This window comes from Sinocyclocheilus anshuiensis, unplaced genomic scaffold, assembly GCF_001515605.1.
Source record: "Sinocyclocheilus anshuiensis isolate Anshui unplaced genomic scaffold, SAMN03320099.WGS_v1.1 scaffold966, whole genome shotgun sequence".
NCBI lineage: Eukaryota > Metazoa > Chordata > Actinopteri > Cypriniformes > Cyprinidae > Sinocyclocheilus > Sinocyclocheilus anshuiensis.
The window spans coordinates 803,831-820,486 of record NW_015540909.1 but is presented as its reverse complement, the minus strand read 5'-3'; the positions used below and the strand labels follow the sequence as shown (position 1 = coordinate 820,486).

The window sequence follows — 16,656 nt, the reverse complement described above, 5'->3', positions numbered from 1 at the left end:
GATTCAGAATAGCAGAGATGTATTACGTTAATTACTGTCCCATTACTTATTCCTCATTTAGAATTAACCTGGATTCATGAACAATACAACAATAAAAGAGCAAATGAGACACTGTATGTCTGACCTGTGTCATCAACATCAGTGTCAATGCCTATTTAAAGAACTGCACAGACGTTTATGCACGAGGCCTCTGGCGTCTTTCATATCATACCTTCAGACAACTTTCCCTATAATAAGCAAACTCATAAAGAAGACCATGATAAAGAATATCCACATAAAAAAGAGATCCATGACTTTGGCAACTTTCCGCCACTCCCCATTTCGTCTCTGTGTGGCCTTCTGTTCATGATAAAAGTTAGCGATGTACTCGATATTCCTCAGGATGTTTTGCTGATGGAATAAACATGTATTTCCCTCTTCTTGACTGATTCTTTCCCAGTTGCTCTGCTGGGATAGCTCCCTCTCTCTACTGTAGCTCCTGCAACCTCTCCATAGTCAATGCCCACACGTGTACCATCTATCCAGCCAGTATGGCACTCTTTACCTTGCCGGGGAGATAAGGTCGGACTGACATCTTCATTTAATGGATCTTTTATCTTCTGTGAACACCCTTCACCAGCTGAAATGCCTCGTACCCTCAGAGCGAAGTCCTCGTCCACAGCCTGTCCATTTAAAGTGCAGTTGCTTCCCTTCTGTGCAGGTTTGTCTGTGTACACAGACAGGCAGCTTTCTCCCATGTCATAGACAAAGCAAATTCGAGCCAAGTAGTGCAGGATAAAGCGACGTGTCCATGCAGGAACAGGCTGAGCCTCTGGTCCACAGTGGTGGATGTTCATAATGAAGATGGTCAGGGCTGTAGAAGCTGTAATCATGGTCATTGTGGCGATGTAATATTTCCCTGTGGAAACATTGGGACTGGTGAACATAGACAGGAAAATTAATTCCAAAGCTATCAGCAATGAATAGATATTTAAAACTACATGTAACTTGAGAATCATTAATTATTTGACCTCAAGAGCAAAGCTTCTTTTAGTATTCCAATGTTAAACACTGATTGGGCTACAAATCCAATAGTGAGTTTGCTTAATAAACCGCAGAGTTACAGGCAGTCCCAGTTTCATTAGGAAGTTTCATTTAAATTATTGACCCACTGCAGGCGGTTCATTGCTTTCCTTCTAAAGCCCCAGCAGCTTCTTTGCATCTCATACAATCTGATAATTATTTATTTCAGGCCTTGTGGGTGGGGGAGTTTTTTCTTTGGTGAACCACTTAATTTCACACCAAAGGAATCCAAGGGAATGTTGTGCTGAATAAAGATTAAACATTTACACAGCATGTGCCCACTTTTATGGGTAGGAAATGAAAGCCAGAACTGATTTAGCCAGCCAAAGACACGCTGGCTCAGAACACACAAGACGTGATAGAAAATGTTATGTTGCTGCCAGATCTCGATGACCAAAAATCACATTGTATATGATGCAAAATTATCTAAACTGAATATTTTATTTTGTATGTGTGTGTAAGCATGTGGGAAGACACTGCCACCGTATGGCTATTCCTGACAACAGCCCTACTTTTAAATTGACACCACTGTGTTTCTTATTTGTCATCTCTGATAAATGAATAAACTAGATAGCATAGTCATCCAAAGTTGTAAGGACAAAAACAAAAAAAACACAGCACTTTGCTTGGAAATTATTATTATTTTTTTTTTTAACTATGTACTATACCCTAAAGTTTTTTATTATTATTTTCACTTGCTTTTACTTTTTTCAATCAATCAATCAATCACGGTGAAAACCATGGTCATGTTGTACTAATTTGTTCCTTCATTTTAGTAATAATACATTGTGAGAATAATGAAAAGGGTCAACAAATTCTTTATTCATGGCCAAAATCATAACCTTATTAAATTTTGTTAGATTATGCTTAATTCAACTTAATTCAAGAAATATTATTTAAAAGCTTTTTAAAGCTATTCAAGAAAAAGTCTTAAATACAAAATCTTATTGTCTAACCAAATTTTGTTTTTAAGTAAGTTGATTTAAGATTTTATAGAAGCAACCATGACAAAAATACAGATTCAGATTTTTTTTACGTTTTTTTATTTACTTTTAATTTTTTATTTTATTTTTGGCAATGTACGATAAACTCGCTGAAAAGTATCTGCAAAATACATCATTAAATTATGTGTTGTGCCAGCAATTATGTGTTACTATCCACTGCTGTCATTACTAATAAAATTCTTAATGATCATAAAATTATGGCTATGTTAGAATAAAAACGAATGATCTCACCAATGAGTGGCACATTCTCTGAAGGGGGCATGCTTTCAGCAACCAGAAGCTGGAAGACGGTAAGGGCTAGTAACACTGTTGATACTTTCTCTCCAGAGTCGGCTGGAAGGTAGAAGCCTAGCGGAGCCAAGAAGGAGATCATCATGCAGGGAATGAGCAGATTAAAGATGTAAAAGGAAGCTCTTCTCTTCAGGTGAAGTGTGTACGTGATATCTGGATAGGGGTCTGAGCAGCAGCCATAGAGAATAATGTTCTTCTTTGCAGGCATTCCCTGAACCTCCCACTCTACATTCTCCACAAAGTCAGCCAGATCAGCACTGTCCAGGGCATTATGAAGATCCATCTGGTTGCCGTTGTGGGTCCAAGAGCCAAAGGTGAGGCGGCACTGCTGGGCATCAAAAGGGAAGTAAGACACATCCACTTTGCAGGAGCTCTTGGTTATTGCCGGCTGGTCCCACATAATCTGGCCATCATGGCGGATCACCACATTAGTCTCCATAGAGCTGGAGAACTGGTCATCTGCACTGGAAGACAGAAGGTGAAAATCAATAAAATCACTAACGTAGTCACCAACACTGAAAGATGAAAGATGAAAATTTCCCAAAAATGTACTCCCTCTCAGGCAATCCAAGACATAGATGAGTTTGTTTCTTCATCAGAACAGATTTGGAGAAATTTAGCACAAGTAATCCACATGACTCCAGTCTATCAAAAAAAGTCTTGTGAAATGAAAAACTGTCTCAGTGATGAATTTGTTTCTTACAAACACTCAGCTTTTCACTTCACATGATGTTAAAGGGGTCATATGATGTTGCTAAAAATAACATTATTTTGTGTATTTGGTGTAATGAAATGTGTTTATGCGGTTTAAGGTTCAAAAAACACATTATTTTCCACATACTGTACATTATTGTTTCTCCTCTATGCCCCGCCTTTCTGAAACGTGTCGATTTTTACAAAGCTCATCGGTCTGAAAAGCGAGGTGTGCTCTGATTGGCCAGCTATCCAGTGCATTGTGATTGGCCGAATACCTCAAGCGTGTGACGGAAATGTTACGCCCCTACCATATTGTGATGCCGTCTCCCGGAGCGACGAGACAAAAACATTAAAACCAATTATAAACATTTATAATGTTTGGAGGCATTTGTTGCATCCAGTGGGGAACTAATTACGGATTATAATGACTTATACTGGTTTTTTACGCGTTGCGTTGCATCGTGCCGCGTAAACATAAAACCATGTCTGCATTTGTGATCGGAGAAATGACAAGCAACAAGCGCTACTCTACACTGCTCAAAACTCACGTTTGAATCATCAGTGGCAAATTCTTTAAATATGAAAACGTACTTACAGTCTGTGAGTCAGAACAGCCGGCATTGTAGTCTACCCTACCAGGATCAGGAAACAGTCCTCCATAAAATGCGCTACACACATCTGAATATTTGGGTTGAACTATTCTGGAACAGTGTTGTAAATACAACTTAACCACTGATTTCTAGTCGTGTCCTCTTTTGGAAGGCCAACGCTTTCGCAACGAAATGCAACTTTAGGGATCTTATCTATTCACGAACAGCTTGTAACACTCCAAAGAGAAAGGAAAACTTGAAATCGCATCATATGACCCCTTTAATTGATGGACCAGAGTTGTTTGTATTACTTGTGGATTATTGTGATGTTTTATCAGCTCCTCATTCTCATGGCACCCATTCACTGCAGAGTATTCATTGGTGAGCAAGAGATGTAATGCTAAATTTATCCAAATTAAACACTCATCTACATCTTAATTGGCCTGAGGGTGACTACATTTTCAGGAAATTTTCATTTTGGGGTGACAATTCATGGTTATTTTTTTTATATTTGGCCCCCTCCTATCCTGAATATGTATTTACATTGAAAACAACCACGTCATGTCGGAGGATAGTCATGTGGATCAGATTAATTTGTTACTATTTGCTATGTCACACACAAAACTGTCCAAAAGCACTAAAGGGTCAGAATCTGAACTTGCTCTATAAATTCATTACTACTCTAGCATGTTTTGCTATGATGAGCTTTCCGAACATGAAAAAGAATGAGTGGAAAGCTCAAGCCATCTGTCAGCTATAAACAGCATCAGATCAGCTAACTCTTTGGAAAGAGCTTTTAAGACTTTCTACATTTGACAAATCTGCAATGTTATGGCCAAATCTGTCTCACAGGACTCTTACATGTAAATACGATTCAGAAATGTAGAGAATAATATATACAGTGGTGGCCAAAATCATTAGAACACTAGTATTTTCACCACCTAAAAAATGGTTTTAAGTCAGTTATTTCTATCTTTTGCTGTAGTGTGTCAGTAAAAAAATATCAGTTTACATTTCCAAACATTAATTTTGCATTAATTGTAATAATCCAGTGAGATTTTTGTTTGCACAAGGAGTCTGACACAAGTAGTGCTCCACACAGAGATCTGATCTCATCATCATCCAGTCTGTCTGGAATGACATGAAGAAACAGAACTAACTGAGACAGACTAAATCCAGAAGAACTGTGGCAACGTCTCCAAGATACTTCAAGAGACCTATACATATACAGTATAGATAGATAGATAGATAGCATTGCAATCAAGGTTGTTATGAGAAGAAGAAAGAGCAATTTGACTGGAACCTCCCATGAACAAGCAGTTGATGAGAATGTACAGCCTGTGTCCTTGGCAACAACAAACTGATGGACAGGGCATGACATTCAATTGGTGGCTGAATCGATGAAACCCAATACCAATCCGACCTACTTGTTATATAGGACAATATCAGGTCTCCATACATAACTACTAGGTATACGGATGGTATCAAGCCCATCGTAGTCTGTATTATTCCAGGTGAGGTAGGCATCAAACCACACCTGACGAATCCACAAGTATGTTGTGAGGATCTGGTTTCTTTTGTGATGTATGAAAGATATCCCAATGTCTCCTGGTCTCTGCTTCGACGAGGAAAAAGTTTCCAACACTTTCATCCTAGGAAAAAAAAGGTGGATTTTAGAACCAATATTAATAAATATATTCCAGTCAGCAAAATAAGCATTAAAATAACTGATCAGCAAAAAAAAATAATAATAATAAAAATAAAAAATTGTTGAAATGCTAGTTGACATGACACTGATTTTGTCAGGTATTGATTGAAAAATAGATTGAAATGCAATTCATACAGACAATAGTTGAATGATGAACTTTCATCATTCAGTTTATGAATTACAAAGCATTTTAATATTTTTTGTCAGGCATGTTAAAAACATATTTGTATTTTAACTATCTATAGATTGTATAAAGACAAAAAGTCTCATTAAAAGTCTGAATGTCTTGAGTTAATTAGCATAACCTTTTATTACACTAAATGTCTAAGTTTAGTTCAGGTTCATTCAGAAATTGAAGACATTTGTTTACAAAAATGTTTTAAAAATTGTTTTTAAAAAAATAGCAATTAAGATGTATACAAGGTGTAAGGAAAATACTATACATATAAATACATATATGGAATATAATTATAATATTACAATATAAATGTAATTACAATATAATTACAAAAATTATATTTCTTAGCATGCGTGTTTTGAGATATTTAAGGCAAGATACTACTGTTTTTTATGCACTGGTCAATTTTGAGATTTTGGGTTAATATGCTTCAGTTCTCTTTCAGACCAGTGGAAATAAAATTTATTAAATAAAATATCTAAATTGATATATTTAATTATATAAATAATTAGCATATTTAAACATATTTCAGAAAATGTGTAAAACAAAAATGTTAAAGCACTGTAATTAATCAGCTGGGGAATACATGGTGATATAGTAACCATTTTTTCAGTCTCAGAGTCTTGCCTTAGACACAATTCAAAAGGGCAAGGCTAGGGCAAAGCAGCAAAATGTGCCTAAAAATCCTCAGAGATAATGAGAATGAGAAAGAATGTGTGATGGACTGTGAGTCATTACCATGTCAATGATCTGCGAGAGAGTGATCTGCAAGGTGACGTTAATGATGTTGTCAGTGTCCTCCACAGGCCTCAGTGCATTGGTGTAATTCACAAATAAATCATTCAGCAGCTTGAATGCATATCTCCCCTGGGCACACAAACAGACTGACGAAAAGGAAGAGGAAACGAGAGAGTGGATTTACATTTGACTGATTTGTTTTATTTACATTGATTAATCAATTAAGACACAAAGTCAAGTGGTGATTACTTGAGTTTACTGAGTAAAACTGCTATTCTCATGTCATTAATGAGCTTGGTGGCTTGTGATGGAATAGATTAGTGTCTTCAGGCATTTGTCTATTTTTTATGGCAATAAGCCCATCAGACCTTCAGCACAGTCAGTAATGGTTACCCTCTCAAAAATAAGAATTCTGAAAAATTACAGTCAAACCACAAACAATTTTACTTTCTTAAGTATCTTTGTTTGATGTAGAAGAAAGTGAAAATATTTGCTTGTCTGATTTCTCAAATCCCATTATTATTAATGACAATTGGATTATGTATATATGTATATATGTATATATATATATATATATATATATATATATATATACACACACACACACACACACACACACACACATATTTTATTATAATTATAATATTTTCTCCTGTAAAAAAGTAGTCTTGTCTAAATCAGGAGAAAGAAATGCACAGATCAAGCACTGTTTACAAGCAGTACTAGTTCTAAACAAATATGTCAGTGTATTTTGATGTGAGAGGAGGACAGGGGATGGACTTCTTCAGTGAGGAAACATTTTTATGAACTATGGACCCACATTTTGGCTAGAACCCAGCAACGGTTAAAAAGTTAAAAGAATGGATGTTACAAACATGTACATTTTTACTTCACAAGATGTTAATTGATGAAAATGTCAGTGACTTGTGGATTATTGTGTTGTTTTTATCAGCTGTTTGAACTCTCATTCTGATTGCACCCTTTCACTGCAGAGGATCCATCAGAGAAAGTGATGTAATGCTACATTTCTCCAGATCTGTTCAGATGAAAGAAACTCATCTACATTTTGGAGGGCCTAAGAAATTTTCTTTTTGGATAAACTTTTTTTTTTTTACTGTAGTTCCAAGTTATAAACTCTGTATTGTGTACTCTGTATATCGGATTTGGCTGCCAGCTCAGGGCAGCCTGGTGCCTCCGTTATGATGAATGAGAGTGCTGCTAACAGACTTTACCAGAAACAGTGCCAGAAACAGGAGAGCTCCAATAACCTTTCAAACTGCTGCCCATATATTTAGTTGAACTACGGCCACACCGAGTGCAGCAGGGGAACTCTAGTGAACAAAGCACGTTTACTCAATTACTCTCTCCTGTTCCCTGAGGATGAGTGTGGTCAGCGCTTTCACCAGCAAATCAATTCACCCCAAGTGCCAGACAAAGCAGCGCTCTAATGAAAGATAAAAATGGAGGCTGTGGTGTGAAAAGGATGTGTGAGATATCCAGCTGGCAGCACTACTGTCCTGCAGCATGAACTGGGCAAGTGTGCAGAAAGTATCAAATTCTTGTAATCAAAAACACTTGTATTAAAGATGCTTCTTTAGACATAATTCAATAATGCTTATGGAATTTTTGGGTAATATATAGTTACTATTTGGGTAGCTTCCACACTTTTAAGATAGTAAATTTAATAATACATTTATTATATTTTTCTTTAAAAAAAAAAAGAAGAAATAGAAAGAAAGTTTCCTGTATGTGTAGACTTGAAAATAAGCAAAATTGCTCAATGTCCAGTATGTAAATTACAAATTCTTAATAAATTGAGTCACCAGTATACACACAAACCACTCACAGGTTTTCTAGTGCTGCATAATTAATAATAATTGAAAAAAAAAAAAAAAGGAAAAAAAAAAACCCCAAGGGAATTAAATAAATTCTGGGTACTTCTGGGACTACTGGTCTACATGCCCCTATTGTATTGTAAACACTAATTATCAGTGGGTCAACCCCCTTGAACAACATATCAGGTTGATGAGAATATAACACAAATTGCATCTGTTCACTGTTGTCACTAGGGTTGAATCCACAGATTTTCCAGATTAGTGTGGGACATGTCCATTTTAGAATCTCTTGGAGGGACGGTCATGTGTAAACTGATGCTTAATTTAAAATTAATCTTTATCAAGTGTAATATTTAAGAATTCACATTAATATATCTATCAAATAACCAAACAAACACACCAAAACAAACAAAAACTTAATCAACCACATATTTGCAATTAAAAAAAACAATTAACACAAAGAAAAACATATAACCAGTATAAGGAGTGTAAACCATTAATCTCAGTTCTATAAATAAATTTAATTTGAATCTTGTTCAAATTAAGGTATAGTCGACATATAAATACGAAAAATACGCTGGATGCCTGAATAAAGTAATTCATTAAAGTGAGCGCAGTCTTACCTGGAATAAAACCAGTGGTTGTAAACAGATGTAGAGAAGCCAAAATGACACGTGGATTCATTTTGTGGCGTGAAAGAGGAATACAATCTCTTCTGTGGTTTCATAGAAGCAGATGCAGCATTTCTCAGGTATTCCCATAGTTCAGTACCGTATTGTTACCAGGCAGCTCAAGATCCACGCGCAACTCGCGAGGCTAGAGAAGTGTCGCGTGCTAGTTACAGTAAGTGATGACGAAGCGTGTCAGTACTAGATATAGAGTACTGTTACTCGAGCTCGAGAGAAAGATGTGTCGTATGATAAAGTGAGATTTTTTTTTTCTTTTCTTTTCACACTTAGGTTATGCTGACATAATTTGTTATGAAAAACATTGCATTCTCACACACACACACACACACTTGAGATTGGTCTTAAAGTTCTGGACCTCACTATATATAAACAGAATATATATACAGATTTTTATTAAATGTAAATTATTTTATTCATAGTTTTATAAAAGAATTAAGCACATTCATGCACAGCAATAATCTGACAGCCACAAACACCCATTCAAAGAATCTTAATTACCTGAAACAATCAGTTTAATGTTTACAATGTTTTGTAGAAAATAAACATTACAGGAGACAAGCACATTACTAGTGGCTGAAGCATTTGTAGCACAAAAAAAAAAAAACCTGAGCGGATGAAGGGTTCACATAATGCTGTAATGTAATTGCATCAGCGAAACCCTATCCTAATCAGAAGAGATGTCAGGCTGACTTTGATTAAAGATCAGAGAATCCCCAGTCACGTATTTTTGAACACTTTAGAAACCGCAAAATATATTTCTATCAACTTCTTTGATCAATAGAATTTAATTTATTTAATTTTACATTAGGCAAACCTTTAACAATAAGGTCTTTCTAATTAACATGTCGAAAACCCTACAAAAATAGATATGCCCACACTTTTACATTTTTAAATGTTGCCGTATATTTTGGTGTCCAAGAGAGATTCATTTTAAATAACAAATGGTTAACCTCCTCGAAAAAGACCAAACCTCATTACAAGCCAGGTTGAGCAACCTTTATCATTTACACCCACAGAAGCACGCTTGCAACTTATAGACTAAGGCAGTCCATGGGAACAATAAAAATACTGTACTTACAAATGTATTTAAAAACACTGTGACTGAAAAAGAACAGTCCAAAGAAAATGTTTACATTAAGTCTATGTATTGTCTGGTGGCCAGAGTACACCGTAGGCTCTAAACACACAAACAACACAATATATTTTATCTTTGAATGGACCAGATGATAGATCACAATGTAACTTTTTAACTTAATAGACAAATGTAAAAGTTCTCAAATCTGGCATTTTCCTCCGAGTATCTCGGGAAGATGAAATCAACGGGTGTATTCAAAGAGATACTTTATTCAAGACGCATTCATTTCTATAACTACAATACAGGATTGAAAGGGGGAAAAAGCTCCTACACAAACACACAAGGGAATGCTTTATTCACAAGTATTGTGCCTAAATATGCATCGAAAGTTCAACCACGGCCTGAAACAGCCATATAATTGGAGTGCTGAAGGTTAACCCAATCAAGACTCATGTTATTTCTGCAGAACTGATTGAGAAACTTTTATCTTGATATTCAGTGACCGATAACATACTCTTGCAGGTACGACTGAGTAAGGCTGCGGAGTTCCTCTAAAGCATAGTCCTCCGGCATGGGTAGACGTCCAATGTGTGGAGCAAGCTGGCAAAGAGGGATGTGTCGGGGATCTGGGGTGCCTTCACCACCTTGCTGGAGACTCAAGACCACCCGAAGGATGTTAGCCACACGTTTGGCCATCTCTATAAGGCAAGAGAGATGCAGGGTTAATGTTAATCAAATGAGGTTACAAATTTGAGGCACTGAGGAACATAATTTCTAGCTAGTTTCATAAATTAACAAGGAAAGCAGCTGAAATTAACTTAACAGCAACATTATTGCAGTATAAAGTTCCCACAAAACACAGCAAATGATGTTCGGACCTGATTGTGCAAGTCGGTCTTTAGCTTTGGAGCAGGGGAGGCGCTCTATTCTACTGCAGAGAGACGTCACCTCTGTATGCAGTCGCTCCAGCTCATAACCTGGGCTTTCCATCTAGAGATAAAAATAGAAGACAATCACATTAGTAGTTTCTTAAACTTTTGTTCTAGTTGAACAACATACTATCCTGAGCAGCAAGAATACCTGTTGGATGTCCTGCAGCGTCTGAATGACATGGATGTAATCAAGGTAGACTCGTCCAGACGTGTCCCAGTCCTGAATCTTAACACTGCGCTCTGGCACTGCTAACCCCTCTAGGAATTCCAGAAGGTACTTATGATTATCGTTAATGATGCAGTCTGAGGAAAAAAGACAGGATGATGGAATTAGTACAGTTAGTACAATCATACAGTTTCATACAGAATTCACCAGAAGCTACTAAAAAAAGAATGTTCAATCAGAAAATGCAGATTTACATATTACCTTTGAAAAAAATCTATAAAAGTACAAAAAGTATACGGTCTAATTTTAAGTTGGGTAACCAAATTTTATTTAGTTACAACCCGAACTCTAAAGCATAGCTAGAAAATGCTTAAATCACGCAGTTTCAGTCAGATTTACTGAATATAAATTGCTGTTTGAGTTTAACAATTGGCAATTACTTTTGTTTTAGTAGAGTATATATTACAGTGTTTGTGTGTGTGTGTATGTGCGTGTGTATATATATATATATATTTTTTTAATTTTTTTTTTTTTTTTTTTTACAGAGTATATATTACAGTGCATTTTACAGTTTTTTCCTGATGGTTTCTTCTTTGCTGTCCGATACAGCAAAGAAAGGCTCAGTGGTGAAACCACTTGCAGTTCTGCTTATGTTTACAACATAAATGTGTTGTTTAGAACTGGGCAGCAAAATGAATATGTGTAGCTTGCATTGCTGCAGACGTGACATGTTTTTTGAGAGGCATGTTTGCGTGCTTTTGGTTTATTCAAACCTGAGGCCAAGTGCTGGATGACAAGCCGATGGCAGTGATTCCAATGGCCGGCCTTGTAAAGGTGCAAAGCCTCACTACGTTTGTCTCCCCCTCTACAAGCACGGATGGCCTTGGCCTGATGGATCCACTGGATGGGGATCAGCAACTTTTCCGTGAGAAACTGCTCTTTCTCCATTGATTCTTCCGTTTCCTCAAGGGAGCAATGCAAGTTGAGCATCTCTCTCACTGCACTCTCTCTAAGCCTGCAAGCAGTTAGAAATCATCTCATGTACAATCACTCAACTCATCCTGATCCTATCAAACCTATCAAGGACTAAATGAGTACTCCGAACAGAGCAGACACTTACCCAGAGTCAGGTATGTGCAGCAGCACGAAGATTGCCATCTCCCATAATCCCGCACTCTCCAGCTGGGCAGCATAGCTGGCATGCAGCAAGCCCTGGCATGAGGTGGACAGGTGGTTGTAGTTAAGAGCCTGCAATACGTTCCACAGGTGCCAGCTCAGCCGGTAGTCCAGATGATCAGCAGTTACTGTGCTGTGATCAAGTAGCTGTTGTAGGCTATAGTGCCTAAAGAGAGGAAAAGATGATAAAATCAGCCTGCATAAATACACAGCTGTGGACACCATCATTAATTAAAAATCAGGAAAGAAAGAGGACACTATTACAAACCTGTCACTGTAAAGTTTGAGCAGGTGGAAGCAGATGTCATAGAGTGGCTTTTTGGATTCAGTCTCATCCATCTCTTCATCCAAACCCAACAACTCGAGTTCATCTACGTAAGGAGGTAAAGGAGGGCAAGCATACCTTTTCACTTCCTCTGAACCCTGAAACACACACAAATACAGTTAATACAGCATTTTGAAATATATAATTACACAGTTGATCAAGAATCTCTCAACAAGGTAGTGCAGAAATATGACGGATTTGCTGTTGCTAGTTGCCATGGTACATAATTCTATTAGAATTTTTCTTACAGCATTGACATTAAACAAAAGTCACTGACAAGGGCTTTTAACATCAAAGGCCTTTTCACACTGAACATAAAAATTCAGCGCGATGATACTTTTGAATCGAAACAATAGATCCCTATGGGGCTATTCACACCAGGTATAAGCGAGGATTCGGCCCCCCCCCCTAGATTTGAGATTAGATCACGTGCCCGGAGCAGCTGCTGTTGCAAAAAAGGGTGAGAATGGTGACGCTGTTTCGAAAACCGAAGAAGAGTATCCCAAGAGAGAAGAGAGGATGGATGCGGAGTTCTTGTTATCATTGGTATCTGGGAACAGATTTATTCTCACATGTTATTTATACAGAATATAATTTCTATTAATTCTCCACTGAATTATGTGATCTTAAAAGCACTGTCTGTTTTCTTCCACATGCGTGAGTATTATATGAGTCAGAGCGCGTTCACTCTAGACCTGTCAATCAGGCATTTCCTGCCCATCCGTATGAAAAAAAAAAAATGGAGAAAAATATTTTATACATATGAAATATGAAAGCAAATATACATGATTATGATGTATTTTCTGTATGCATAAAATACATCATCATAATCATCATAATGGTATTTTTAAAATAAAGGATGTTTATGACAAATGATAAGCAGGTGTAGTGTTCATTCCATTATAAAATATACAAAGAGTGCCAAAATCTGCCAAAATCAACTACACAATCAGAAGTTATTACAAGCATTCAATGATGTTTAAAGTGGACTTTAAGCAAAAACATTAATAACCACATACATTTTCAAGTGTAGCTCGATGCTAATTGTACCTCTAATTATATTTTAAAGTGAAAAGTGACGTGACATGTGGCCAAGTATGGTGACCCATACTAGGAATTAGTGCTCTGCATTTAACCCATCCAAAGTGCACACACACAGCAGTGAACACACACACACACACTGTGAACACACACCCGGAGCAGTGGGCAGCCATTTATGCTGCGGCGCCCGGGGAGCAGTTGGGGGTTCAGTGCCTTGCTCAAGGGCACCTCAGTCGTGGTATTGAAGGTGGGAGAGAGCGCTGTACATTCACTCCCCCCACCTACAATCCCTGCCAGTACGAGACTCGAACCCGCAACCTTTGGGTTACAAGTCCGACTCTCTAACCATTAGGCCACGACTTCCCACGACTTTAAGATGCATTCTTGTAAGCATTATAGATAGTTTGTGTTTCTGGTGTAGAACTAAACTTTATTTATCTTAATGTAATGCTATTGAGCAGCGGACAATGGTCAACGGTTAAATCGACATATGAGATACATATCTGAGGAAAAATGCATTCTTGGTCGGCGCCACCTAACTTGAGCATGCAGGCATGATTAACAGAAGGTGATCAATCGTTTCGCGCTCTGTTCGTCGGCAATTTGCATCACGCTCAGTATAAAATGGCCTTAACACTTAAGTTTAGGGTCAGTATGTTTTTGATGGAAAGAAAATCAGCAAGAATGCATTAAATTGATCAAAGGTGATAGAAAGGTTTTGTAACAAACATCTTTACTATTTCAAATAAATGCTGTTCTTTTAAACAACTTTTCCAATATTGACAAAAAGAAAATTCTTTAGCTTCAAATCAGCATATTAGAATGATTTCTGAAGGATCATAAACACTGAAGCCTCGAGTAAAGGCTGCTGAAAATAGCAGCTTACATTACATAATTACATTTCAAAATATATTAAAATAGAAAGCAGCTTTTTATTGTAATATTTCACAATGATACAGCATTTATGATCAAATAAATGTTAACCTTGGTGAGTTTAAGTTAATTCATACAAAATCATTTACAAATCTTAAATAAAAAAATTCTTCCTTATGAAACTTTATAATTATGTCAAAGAAACTAATATAGTTTTTCAAAAACACCAACAACAAAAAAAAAAAAAACTAGTGTGACATGAGGTACCTGAAACGCAGATTCATATTTGGCGAGTGCATCAGCTACAGATGCAGTGGGAGGCAGCATGTACCAGAGATGGACAGCAACACACCGCTTCCAATCAAGCTCGGAGCACACGTTTATACAACTGTCTGTTGACTGCCACACCTTTACCAAAAAAAAGAAAAAAAACAATTTCAAATCATAAACAGTAAACACCAAAAACATGCATCTAGATTTAATGGTATACTTACTGGTTTTCCTGCAAGCAAAGCAAATATTCGCAGCCTGTCCTCCTCTATGAAGGAGTCCGTCTGCATGCTGTTCCAGTCACTGAGCTGCAGAGCCAATAGATCTCTACAAAACTTAGAGCCAACAGCCTGAGACAGTAACAGAGCAAGACGATGGTCCCCTACACACACAAACACCATCTTTATTAGAACCACTAATGTTGTTGTAGTACAGCATGCAACTTGACATTAAGCATTCAGGAGCAAAAAATGTGCACACTCACCACTCTTCTGGGACAATTTGCAGGCCTTGCTTATGCAGTGGCCGGTAAGGTAACGGAATATGGCCTCAGCATTGCTGCGCTGAAGGGCTCGGCCCACCTCCTCCTCAATGCATTCAGCCGCACACTCAGAGAGCCAGTGCGAGAAACTCCTCCGCCTCTCAAGCTGCTGCTGGTAATCGGAGTATTGCTCAGTCTCCACATCCCGGTCACCAAGACGACACCAAAGAGCAGCACACAAGGTCCAAACTTGGCGCCAATGGGCCAGACAAGCTAATGTGGAAAATCAAATGGATTTAATATATAATATGCATATTCATTTATTTAAATTTAATTTAAAAATTATTTAACATCCATTAAGAATTTTATATATACACAAACACAACTGTCTAAAGGTTTAATGTCGGTAATATTTAAAAAGTGAATAGAAAGTTAAAAAGAACAGCATTTATAAAAAAATTAACTGTTCTGTAGCACTGTAAATGACTTTACTGTCACTTGCTAAATATAAGAAATAAAAGTTATGGTCCCCATTGACTTCCATAATATTGTTTTTCCATACTATGGAAGTCAATGGGGTCCAATAACTGCTTGGTTAACTATAATCTTCAAAATATCAAGGTTTGGAACAACCTGAGAGTGAGTAAATGATTATAGATTGATAAATCCTCCTGAGAAATGAAGAAGAAAACAACAAGAAAGCACTGCATACCATCCCCTCCTCCTATATCTTTGTTGACTTCCATAATCCACTCTGCATAACCATGCAGAGCATCCACTCCTTTTGCTGGCTGGATGAAGGGACAGTAGTCCTCTGTGTTGATTGTGCTGTGCTTTAGACCGATCTCCAGTGGTCTGTGATACAGAGCAAGGCTCTCTGTTGACTGTTTGGGCTCCAGGCCGACCACCTGCTCCATACGCACTTTAAATGGACTTTCAGTGATCCTAGTATGATGAAACAAAAGGAAAAATTGAGAAAAATTCTGCTGCACTTTAGTTGTGCATTGTTTGCACTGATAAACTATGAAGAAGCTAAACTTACGGTTTGCTTTTGGTAGGTTTGGGTAAGAAACCAAATCCCATGATCTCTGCCGACTGCTCCTTAATTGCCTCTGTGACACTAAGTTGATCTCCACAGTGCACCAGTGTCCAGTTGGGACCCCAGCCCACTCTGAAAGATCGCCCTCTGAACAAAGCAGCATCCATCAGCAGATGGCCTTTTCCTAGAGTTATGGAGCTCTCCAGAGGGACTGGCCCACCTAGCCTGCGGGCCCCTACAGTTCGAAGAGTAGGTTCTGGAGGAGGGGCCGGCAACAGGAAGGAAGGACCCAATGATGGCCATGGAGATTCTGATGCTAGTGACTTGCTAAGCTTCTGAGGTATTCCACTAAAAGGAGCCTCTGGAAACTGGGAAAAAAGTCCTCCTCCTGAGGTGAATTTGGTTTGTAAAAGGGCTCCAACTGTGATAGAAAAGCCACAATATCACACATGTTTTCAAGAAGTATACTTCCCACAAGTATGTAAAT

The 16,656-nt window shown here is 37.6% G+C and overlaps 2 protein-coding genes across 2 annotated transcripts in view; both read right to left on the bottom strand.

Annotated features, from left to right (window-relative positions):
* Positions 1-213: 213 nt before the first annotated feature.
* LOC107689213 (neuronal acetylcholine receptor subunit alpha-10-like) lies at positions 214-7,554 on the bottom strand. Its single transcript, XM_016487140.1, has 6 exons — positions 7,500-7,554; positions 6,267-6,413; positions 5,071-5,224; positions 2,298-2,821; positions 426-898; positions 214-390 (listed from the first exon to the last, which is right to left on the bottom strand). The coding sequence occupies exons 1-6, from the start codon at positions 7,552-7,554 to the stop codon at positions 214-216; spliced, it is 1,530 nt and encodes a 509-aa protein (XP_016342626.1).
* A 2,568-nt stretch (positions 7,555-10,122) lies between these two features.
* LOC107689212 (nuclear pore complex protein Nup98-Nup96-like) overlaps positions 10,123-16,656 on the bottom strand; it is a 20,604-nt gene continuing 14,070 nt past the window's right edge. The window contains exons 22-32 of the mRNA XM_016487139.1: positions 16,173-16,590; positions 15,843-16,075; positions 15,134-15,403; positions 14,874-15,031; positions 14,647-14,787; positions 12,409-12,563; positions 12,085-12,306; positions 11,738-11,979; positions 10,947-11,101; positions 10,745-10,856; positions 10,123-10,564 (exon numbers count right to left, since the gene is read on the bottom strand). Coding sequence (XP_016342625.1) covers positions 10,362-10,564; positions 10,745-10,856; positions 10,947-11,101; positions 11,738-11,979; positions 12,085-12,306; positions 12,409-12,563; positions 14,647-14,787; positions 14,874-15,031; positions 15,134-15,403; positions 15,843-16,075; positions 16,173-16,590 — 2,309 coding nt within the window. The 3' untranslated portion in view covers positions 10,123-10,361. The remainder of the gene's footprint in view (positions 10,565-10,744; positions 10,857-10,946; positions 11,102-11,737; positions 11,980-12,084; positions 12,307-12,408; positions 12,564-14,646; positions 14,788-14,873; positions 15,032-15,133; positions 15,404-15,842; positions 16,076-16,172; positions 16,591-16,656) is intronic.